Here is an 11074-nt window from a genome sequence, read left to right on the forward strand (position 1 = left end):
TGATAATGAAATGTCAATGTAGGTACGACTGTAACACATGTCCCACTCTGGTGCTGGATTTTTTTTTTTTTAAATTTCCTTCCTCCCTCCCTCCCTCTCTCCCTCCTTCCTTCCCTTCCTTCCCTTCCCTTCCCTTCCCTTCCCTTCCCTTCCCTTCCCTCCCCTCCCCTCCCCTCCCCTCCCCTCCCCTCCCCTCCCCTCCCCTCCCCTTCCCTTCCCTTCCCTTCCCTTCTGCTGTGTTGGGTCTTCTTTTGCTGCAGGCAGGCTTTCTCTAGTTGCAGTGAGCGGGGGCTACTCTTCATTGCGGTGCACGGGCTTCTCATTGCAGTGGCTTCTCTTGTTGTGGAGCATGGGCTCTAGGTACGCGGGCTTCAGTAGTTGTGGCTTGCAGGCTCAGTAGTTGTGGCTCACAGGCTCTAGAGCACTGCCTCAGTAGTTGTGGTGCACAGGCTTAGCTGCTCCATGGCATATAGGGTCTTCCCGGACGAGGGATCGAATCCATGTCCCCTGCATTGGCAGGCGTAACCACTGCGCCACAAGGGAAGTCCTGGTGCTGGATGTTGATAGTGGAAGAGGTTGTGTGTGTGTGTGGAGGGGTGTTGGGGTCAGATGGCATATGGGAACTCTGTATTTTCTGCTCAGTTTTGCTGTGAACCTTAAACTGCTCTAAAAATTAAAGTCTAAAGAAGAAAAGGAGGATGAGGAGGAAGGGGGTGAGGAACAGGAAGAGGGCCATGGCAAGGACGGAGAGGAGGAGGAGGAGGTGAGCTCACAAGGCCCATCTCAGTTGGCACCACCTCTGAAATTTTCCCTGCCTCTCTCTTGTCTCCCTCCTGGCAGAAGAATTAATTGCTCCTTTACCTGTATTTTCATTGTGTTCTTATTCCTACTTCTTTTATAGTTCGTATCACTTTATTATAGTTGTTTGCAGGCCTTACTTACTGAACTATGACCTGCCTGAGGGCAGAGGCAATGCCTTATTTTCTTGATATTTCTACTGGAAATACTACATGGTAGAGTTCAATGAAAGTGTGGTGTGTGTATGAATGAAGAACATCTTAAAGCGGCAGTGTTAAGTGCAGTTTTAAAGGATTCTGCTCTAGAATCTGTTGTTCTTCAGGCTTTTTGGTAACCTAAAAAAAGCTCCCTCTACGTGGCTCATCCCTGGGACTGTGGCCAGGATGTGAGTGAGGGCACTGAGGACATGTGACAATCCTAGACGAACGACTTATCCCTACTGAGTCTCCTCCAACAGGCAGCATACTATTCTAGTACAGCTTTTGGAAAATACTCTTCCTTGGGGATAATCTAACCATGTGCAGCCTGAAATCTGGGACCAGACTTCTGTGTGGTGACGAAGGTCAACTGGGAAGATGTCATTGGGTGGAGAGGAGAAGATCTCACTCTACTAAAAGCCACCACTGCCACCTCAGGATGGCTGCCTGAAATGCTCTGGTGAGAGTTTTATTACAAGGCTTTGGGGTTAGATATATGTAAAATGTGTGAAATGTGTTCCTGGGAGGGATGACATTTTAAACTTTTATTATTCATTTATACCTTACTGAGAGTCATATGTAATAGAGTTCTTGAAAGTAGGTTTTAAGAGGGCAATAGAGAAAACCAAGCAAGATACTGGTGCTAAGAATGAAAAGGAAAAGGTACCTAAGAGGTGATAGGATGCCAAAAATAGCTTTTCTTTACTTCCCAAATTTGGCATCATTTAATGGATAAAGTGAATATTCTCAATCACGTAACCACTCTAATTTTAGTACCAGGGCATACTTTTTAAGAAGTCACTTATTTATATTGTTTAAAATAGTAGCATTGAGAATGTGGGGGAATTTAGTAGTCAGGGCTCTACTACTTACTTGCTGAACAATCTAAGGAAGTTTCTTCCCGTCTCTGAGCTTCAGTTTTATTCACTGATAAAATGGGCACAATAATACCTGTACTGTTTACATCACAGGATGTTTGTGAAAATCCACTGAGATCGCTGAAAGGAAAATGTTTTATAAATTAGACAAATAAATTTATAATTTATAATTGATGTTAGTCTAGGAAGGATAAGTGCTGTGAACTTCTCCTACTAAATACCAATGGAGTTTATTTGTGGTTGGTACAAAAAGAAAAAAAAAAGCAAAAAAAAGTACTGTACATTTAGTCCTTTGTTTCTTTAAATTTTGAAGGAGCTCTACCAGGTTCTGAAAAGGAATCTTATTAACATTTTGGGAAAAGCCTTTTTGTTGAAACTTCTTGTAAGTTTTACACGCAAGGCACACAAATGTATGTAAGGATATCTAGCCAACGTGTGCCCTTTTAAAAGAGAAAAGCTCTTCTTTAACCATCTTCTCCAAGAATCGTTAATTTGTACCAGAAAATTGGAGAGGCGTGCAGGGATACCTTCCTAAGGAGCATAAAATGTCTGAGCAGTTATCACCCATAGCATCTGTCCCTTCTCTGATCTATTCCAGAGATCACTTGCCAATTCACAAATGCCATGGGGGACCTCTCCTGTGCGGTTATGTAACTCTCGACCTGTGTAGGGCTTTCCCCTAAAACTGCACCATGAGGTCCTTAAGGACAGAGGCTGTGACTTACAGGTACTTGTGTCTCCTAGTTTCCAGCAGTAAATATTTATTAAATGAAAACTTGGCTGAGGCTGTATATCAAGGTCAGGAGGAAGTGGTGCCTCTTGGCAGACTTTATCCTCGGGGTAGGTTACCTGTTCCTGCATAATTGAAAGAAGACTCTGTGGGTTTGAAGGCTGTCTAACCCTTTCACAGGAGATCAAGTAACTGTGCTAGGCCATGGGTGTCAAATAAAGGGCACCACAGTTTAAGAAAGACATGAGAAATTAGGAGACAGTTCAGAGAACAGCTATCATGAAGATAAAGAGTTTAGAAAGGAAAATGTAGGAAGAGGGGAGGGAAATACTGGGATTATTGAAACCTGACAAGAGGAGCCTGAAAAAAAGCGTGGCAGGTAATTGATTTTCAAACATTTATGGGGATCATTATATAGAGGAGAGCTTCTCAGCCTTTGTGGCAAGGCACACTTAAGAAAAGATTATATTTACAGAGACCACAAGGATAATCAGGTAAGGCTGCTCAAGGCTTGATTCTTCTCTAAGGCTTTGACATTCCTAGGTCCCACCCTGCCACCAGAGGACTTAGGACAGCCTTTGGGTAGTGTTACGGACAGAATATTTGTGTCCCACCAAACTCATATGTTGAAACCCTAAGCCCAATACGATATCATAGTATTAGGAGATGGGGCCTTTGGGAGGTGATTAGGTCATAACAGTGGAGCCTTCATGAATGGAATTAGTGCTCTTATAGAAGAGACCTCACAGAGCTCTCTCACCCACTTTTTCTGCAGGGTTGCTGGGAGAAGACAGCTGTTTACGAACCAGGAAGTAGGTCTCACCAGACACAGAATCTGCTGTTGCCTTCATTTCGGACTTCCCAGCCTCCAGAACTATGAGAAATAAGTGTTTGTTGTTTAAGCCCCCAGTCTATGGTGTTTTGTTACGGCAGCCCAAACTGACTAGGGCAGGGATTTGTGCACATGTTAGAAAATTGACGTAGAGTGCAGCGACTGTCTGTATTTTAGGTAGAGTAAGAAGTAGGGTCAAAACAAAAGATGGAAGATTGGAATAAAATGAGAAAACACTTTATTCTTAGATTTGAAAATAACAGATTGGTTTGTCAAAGGGTGTGTGTGTGTGTAGCATGTCCTAAAAGTCTTTATGCAGTTTAAGCTTCACTAACTTCAGAAAAATAAGTGCTACAGACTTCTCCTCAAGATCTCGTGAAGGTTTAATTATTTACATTTATTTTATAGTAACTTAAGTTTTGTGAATGTTGAATAATGAATTATTCATTTTAATTATTTGAGTCAGCCCCTCTGACTGAAGATGGTAACGGCTGACTGCAACAAAAAGCAAAATTTCCTATTCAACATTCACAAAACTGGATAAAAGAACTTCTAAGTTCTTTATAACTGGGTTTGTGTAGCGAAAAGATTCTATAGGAAAGATGGATTTAAGGACATATATGATCCTGAGTATAAATGTGTGGGTACAAGCAAAAATTCCAGACAGTATTTCAGACATTTAAGGCAGTGGAATTGGTGAGACCCAAGTCAAGTTTCTATCAAACAGTAAAGGGGACCCAGGTAGTATCTGGGTTACAGATGGGACAAGCAGAAAACTTCATTACTGTAAATATATGAAACCATGAAAGGATGGAGTTGGAAAATAGGATGGCAGGGTAGGGCAGAGGGACCTGGAAGGCCCAGCAGCGGCGGAAGGGTCTGCTGAACTGGTGGGTGGGGGGAGGGGCTGTGGACACACCCTCTCCATGTTGTCCCCTCCCCCACACTCAAACGCTTTGTGACTCTTCATTGCTCTGTGATGCAGGCCTGGGACTGCGCCCGCACTCTCAGTGCTCAGTAACTTCAGGCAGCCTTGTGATTCAGATAATGGAATTCAGAAAATGGAATGCTCTCTCATTTTTGAACAGCGCTACTGACCCATGTCTGAGCTTTGGCTCAACATTCTTGGATATTGACCAAAACCTCATCATCCCGTGCGGGTTGGGGTTGCTTCTTCTGTTCCTGTGGTACCTGGTGAGCTTGCCATTTTCACCTACCTTCAGTAAAACCAAAGACATCCGAAAGGTAAGTACCCCTGGGTGAGCCCCCAACAGAGATTCTTTATTGTTGTTTCCATTTCTATTCCCACATTTTAAAATGAGTTTGGTTGGCTCAGAGAGACACCTAAGATGGGAAGTTCAAGGAGAGGATAGAATATCATCCTTCTAGGGAAAGAGGCCAGGCAGGGCCAGGGGTTCAGGGAGGACTAAGGCTTCCAGTTGAAGCCCATGGCCCATCTGAGTGTTTGGAGATTCCAGGATAAAATCCCAAGCAATAACTTTGCAGTAACTTTGTGGCCCTGGGTTGGGTTATTTAGAGAGTTTAGGATCTCTGCAGGAGAACAGAGTTCCCCAATGCTTGATCATGAGTCACATTCTCACGTCAGGCATCACTCGACAGAGCCTTCCTTTGTGCTGGGCTGATCAGAGCAGCAATGCTGAGCCTCTGAGCAGAGGCTGGAGCCTGAGCTCCAGGATACAGGGTCCTATCTGAGGGACATGGACGTGACTGTTGGCCTCAGATGCTGTGCCCTCCTTGGGCTGATGACTTCTGACTGAGAATATCAAGTGTGGACCTCATAGACAAAAGTCCTTCTTTGAGTTTGTCAAAGAAGAAAAAAATTGAAAGCATTTTAAACCTTTAAAATTGATAAAAGGAAGGAACATAAAGTTCTATTAATTAAAATAGAGTCAAATTATTCATGGATAATGAATATCCGAGTTTCCTAGAGAGGAGTGAGAGAAATGAGCCCCAGCCCTTCATTCTTTTCTTTTTGTTCTCAGCATCAGGGCAGAGCCAAGAGGAGAAGGAAAGGTGGAACACCGAAAGGTAAGGTTCTGCCTATCCCATCTGAACTCTCCAAGGGTGACCCTTCCTGCCTTTTCCATGAGGTCCAAGGTCCCTGATCTCTGAGGATGTCAACTGCTAGATACAGTTTCTCTCAGAAACCAGAGCTCTCAGAGGAGAGGCTTATGGGAAGGCAGTCAGAGCCTGAGACACTTCTCAGATTCCCTGCTCTGCTCATCGCTGGGCATGAAGCAGTGATGGACCTGGACAATGGGTGTTTCCCAACAGGTGGCCACGTGAGATGTCAAGAGTCAGAACTTCTGTGTTCTGACTTTGTAAAAGTCCTTTCACTTCCTGGATGATCAGATCCCTCTCTAAGGCAACACTGATCTCTGGGCTTCACATGGTGTTTTTGAGCATCACATGAGATAAAATGCATGTGAAAGTGCTTTACAAGAAGCAACATACACATGTTAATGTCATTGACCATTTGACCTCATCTACTGATTCTTGGGTCTTTCAGAGTCTAATATCCCAACGGTTTCCCATAAGGGGACTCCTTTATTATACCTATGCTTCTACCTTCATTACATATAACCCACTCTCCTGGTTTCTCAGGTTGGAGATGTCACCAGACAGAAACAGAGGAGAAAACGAAGCTGATTTCTATTCTGAAAAGGTGACTAGTCTTTCCCCTTCTTTCCTGATCCCTCCTTAGCATGTTCTATGCATTCCAGGGATTCAGTGCCACCTGCTGTAGTCCTGGCAGGGGGTAGCATAGGAATGAGTATGTGATGAAGGCCTTGAGGTGAGGGCTACTGAGCATGTTGTGAACTCATGGATGTGGAGCAATGTGAAGGGGCAGCAGGCTTCAAATGTCCCCACCCCTGCCAGGCCAGCAGGTCCCCCTTTCCTTGTTCTGGTCCTGGTTGCATCTTTGTACTTCCTGTCTTCTGCAGCCCCCTGGGCCGGCACGATGACACCACCCGCTTTCGTCAACTCTTATGTCCAGACCCCTTCTGCGAGGTGTGTAATAAGGCAACTGCTGAGGTCAATCGGATGCTATTCCCAGAGGCCCTGGAAGATTCTACCTCCTCTGTGTCCCCGTTGGCTTCCATAGCTCCTGTGACTGAGTCATCGTTTACTCTGTCCCCTGCCTTCTCAAGAGTCCCTCCAAGAGACCTAACAGCAGCCTCTCTGCTTGAGCCTTCCCCACTGCCCGCCTCCATTCTCTCCCCTAACCCAGTGACTCCCTTAGTTGACTTTTTTTCACCCTCACCACTGGGTCATTCTCTGGCACCAGAGCCTTTTCCTTCCTTGGATTCCAAATTCCCTGTGGACTATTCCCCACCCCAACCCCTTGCCTTTCCCCCTCTCCTACCACATGACACTCAGACAGCAGATCCTGTTCCCCCACGAGAGGTCACTTTGTCTCCGGATACCATTTTCTCTCTTGACCCCACCCTTTCCCAAGATATCAATCCCTTATCAGATTTGTCCCAGGCAGTGAATCACCCCGATTCTTCTGCTTGTCATCATGCACCACCAACTCTGTCTGTTTCACCACAGCCAGACTGCACTTTAACTGTCACTCAGTCTAAATCAATTGCCATCTTATTGAAGCCTGTTCCTGAGAACTCACTTCCAGAAAGCCCTGGTGTGTTGTCCACTTATGTCCCAGCACTCAGAGGTACTGATCATTCAAGCTTGTCAATTTCAGACTTCTCCTGGTGGCAAGCTCATGCCAAAGGCTTGTTCCCTTCCACGTTGGCACAATGTGATTTCAATCAAGAGTTTCTTGCCCTCCATTCTTCAGAGGCCTCTTTTGGGGGAGACCCTGCAGCCAACCTTGTAGAGCCTGGTAACCTCTCATTTCTCAGCCCTGATGTCCTGGCACTCCTGGAGAGACAAGTCCAAAAGAGGAGTGATTTCCTGATGTGGAAGGAAAAGGAAAATAAAAAAGATTCTTTTCCAGAACAACTTAGGCCAGACTACCAACAAAATTCTTCATGGAAAATGTTAGAGTCAATTGCTGATAAGCGTGACTCAGCAGTCTGCCTTCCCTTCTGGAGCAGCAAAGACAAACCAAAGGAGCTGCATGTGCATCAGCAGCCCCCATATCCTAAGACCCTGGAGGACCATTTACAGCAAAAACCTATCCAGTTCTTCTGGGGTCTCCCATCTCTGCACAGCGAGTCCTTGCCCTCTGCTGTTCCTGTCTTGGCTGACAGTTCCTCAATCTTTATTTTCAATAGAAACTCGAATGCCTCCACAGGCCAAGAATCACCAGTGCTTCCCGATCCCCTACCTCTGTCCTTGCCTGAGATTCAGCCTGAACCCTTGCCTCAAATCCTGCCTCAATCTCAGCCCCTACCTCTCACTCAGGTCCAGTCCCAGGCCGACCCTCAATCCCCACTCCCTGTCATACCATCTGATCCTCTACCCCAGATTAGGATCTGTGGGGTACATTTCCACAGACCTCAGGATGAGTCAGAGTGTCTCTCCTCATCTGAAATTCAACGGCTGGAGTGGAACATTTTGCAGAAACAACAGGAAAATTTGTGGGGTTTACCCTCTGTGGTCCAAAGATCTCAGGAAGACTTTTGTCCATCAGCTCCTAAGACTCCTCGCCACCGGGCCCCCCAGGCCCCCCAGGCCCATGTTTCAATCTCCATCCTTCCTGGGGAGTTTCCTCTCAGTGATGAACTTCGGAAGAAACTAGAGCATCACCTTCGAAAGAGGCTCATCCAACACCGGTGGGGCCTGCCCCGCAGAATCTACGAGTCTGTGTCACTGATGTTGCCTCCAAATAGTTTTTCAGAGGCATCTGAGTCGGAGAGCAATAATGAAGTCTCACTGATCTCTGTGTTTAAGAGTCAGAGTAGCAAAAATGTAAATGTTGGATTGAGCCAAACTGGAAGCTTCCATGAGAGGAGCTCAGAAATGTTCCAGCTAGAGGAAGATGTGGGGAAGGATCTGGGACACAGCCTAGAGAATGGCCCAAAAGATCACCTGTTGAATGACCCAAAGAGCTCTTCAGGTAAGGATCTGGGCTATGACTCTGAGAAAGACCTAAACAGTCAGATGGTGAGTCTCTCAGAGAAAAATTCAAGGGTGTCAGCAGAGAGTCTAGGTCAGAGACAACTTGAAAATGTCCTAAAAGTACATTTGAGCAAGAAGTTTGAGGAAATAAATGAGGGTCGGCTCCCTGGGACTGTGCATAATTCATGGCATGCTATGAAGGAAACATTGCTTCCTTCTGTGAAATCCCACACCCAAACAAAACAGAGAAGTTTGCCGTCATCAGTGGGTGAGGCCTACTCCCTGAATACCTTCCAGGACCTGACTTTTGTTGATTCCAGTGCACAACAGATGCTGGAAGCCCATATTAAAAGGTTTCGTATGAGGATGTTGTGGGCCCTTCCCGCCAAGGTCCTTGAATCCATACAGATCTTTAAATTGAAAGATGCCTCATCCCAGTCCTTGTCTCATGCCAACTTTCCCTCCTCAACCAATGTGATTTCGGAGGCAGACTCCAGATCTGGGAGCTTCAAGTCCTTTAGAGGAAGCTCTAAATCTCTCCATGGAGACAAAGTGGGAGCAACAAATTCAGCCCCTGTCCTGGATCGTTCTCTCCCTGCCATCTCACCTGTGGGCGAAGGAGGACAGAGGGTCCTGAGACAATCACGCCCTGGTGTCAACCGTGGGCTGGCAGAGGATGTTCAGAGAATTAAGGATGCCAGACAGACTCGTCTGCCTGTCTCACTCTGCATCACAGGGAAAGCAGGTCATAGACAGACTCAACTAGCCAACAGAAATCCCCAAAAGCTGCTTGCAAAGCAAGCTGGGGCCAGATATGAGCCGAAGCATAAGAGTGTGAGTTCCTGTGATAAAGGAGAAATGCAACAGGGCAAAAAGGTGGAGAAGTCAGAACCTGTTTCCATGCCCAAATTGTCTAGGGAGGTATTCACAGCTGAGGAGCTTGATACTCTTCAATTAAAAACTAGTGACATGTTGACAACTAGCAAGCCACGGAGCTCCCAAATGATAAATGTGAATGAGAATAAAGTAGAAACTACCGTGACCACTGAAAGCCCCCCACCCAAATTACCAGTTCCCCAAGATCCTAAATCATTAGACCTTAAAGAACAACTGCTCAGTGAGTTAAACTTTAAACTGGAGAACAGGGAGCATAGCCAGGCTCAAGGCCAACCCACTGACACATCCCTCACTTCAGATAACTTGACTTGCGAGGCCTCACTGACTCATGCCCAGGCTGTCTCAGGTGGGGACATGGGAGCTTCCCAGGTGCTGCGTGTCCATTTGGAGGACAGAGGAATCAGGACGGAGCAGCAGCAGGAACCTAAGCATGCCTTAAGGAGGTGCCAGGATAAGAATTTCCCACCAACTGCAAAGAGAGTGAGCCCTCTGGGGCCCAAGGCAGAAGAGCTTGGTGGAGGGGATACAGGGCTGGGGACATCCAAACTTAGGAGGAAGAGTTTCCCTACTCAGGACATGGTACTAGAGGAGACACTTGCGAGCAAGTCTTCCCAGACCCTATCACAGAAGGGACAGCCTCTTCCTGAAGGCCATATCAGAAAAAGAATGAAGCACTTCTTGCAATGGCTTTATTCTGGGATAAAATACAAAAGGCAAAAAGATGCCCAGGAAAAGGGCAGCCCCATATCAACTGTGCAGAACAGAGGCCTAGTTAAAAGTAGAGCTGCCTTTACTGGGACAACTGAAGCTCAGAAAATTGTGACAGACATCGGGAAGTTCCTAGAGGAGAAACTGGGGTGTCAGCATGCAATTGATGTCACCTGCTCTCCAGAGCCCCTTCCTTTCCCAATGCAGTTTAGGAAAACTCAGCGAAAGGTGGAAGTGCAGGTCCGGAAAGAGCCTGTCCAGGGGCATCCTTTCAACTACAGGGCTCCCTCCTGTAAAGTGACAAACACCAAGTCCTGCCATCAAGAAGCTATCTTTGCTGGCCAGGGTTATCCTCCAAGTACAAGACAGGTCAGAGATAAGAAGAGACAGCCCCAGAAAGTTGTGGCATTCAAGGACCAGCGACTGTGTCACGGACATCCCCCAGCAGTGTCCCACAGGGAGCCTGTGGCCCATCCAAGCCCCACCCGCAGGTGTCAAGCTGGCCAAGCACCCCTGGCTGCGCTCAGCACTGCTGAAGGCACTGTGTTCAGACATCTGTCTCTACTGTTTAGACAGAAAAGACTTCTCCAGAATTTCCAGGGAGGAAGACTTCCCATCCAGAAATAACTCCTTCCTTGTGGAGATTATTGATTCTTCCCAATAAATATTTATCTAATAATAGTGTATCTTTTCTGTTTTCTGGGTTTTGGGTAACTCAGGGCTTACGTGTAAGGGAAAGGAAGGAGATAGTTCAGCTCTTACTGATTGCTTCCTTTGGCTTTGGCTAAAAGGTGACCAGTCCTCTGGAGTTCTTGCTGAGAAACAGATATCGTGCCCCCTCCACCCCCACCCCCCCCACCCCCACCCCAAAGCCCATTTCCTCCCTGATGAAATTTGAGGAGATGGGCTTTGTCTTCTGCCGCTTAGCTTAGCCTTAATGAAAATGTATAGCAGCCCACACCTCCCCCCTCACTGAACGTTTTAT

General features: G+C 46.4%; 1 protein-coding gene across 1 annotated transcript in view; it reads left to right on the forward strand.

Annotated features, from left to right (window-relative positions):
* LOC118896380 (spermatogenesis-associated protein 31D4-like) overlaps positions 1–10716 on the forward strand; it is a 210364-nt gene extending 199648 nt beyond the window's left edge. The window contains exons 7-11 of the mRNA XM_036854155.1: positions 1323–1455; positions 3379–4680; positions 5439–5484; positions 6061–6121; positions 6402–10716. Of these exons, the coding sequence (XP_036710050.1) occupies positions 4483–4680; positions 5439–5484; positions 6061–6121; positions 6402–10716 (4620 nt within the window). The 5' untranslated portion in view covers positions 1323–1455; positions 3379–4482. The remainder of the gene's footprint in view (positions 1–1322; positions 1456–3378; positions 4681–5438; positions 5485–6060; positions 6122–6401) is intronic.
* The last annotated feature ends 358 nt before the right edge of the window (positions 10717–11074 follow it).

Source organism: Balaenoptera musculus, chromosome 6 (genome assembly GCF_009873245.2).
Source record: "Balaenoptera musculus isolate JJ_BM4_2016_0621 chromosome 6, mBalMus1.pri.v3, whole genome shotgun sequence".
In the NCBI taxonomy this organism is placed as follows: domain Eukaryota; kingdom Metazoa; phylum Chordata; class Mammalia; order Artiodactyla; family Balaenopteridae; genus Balaenoptera; species Balaenoptera musculus.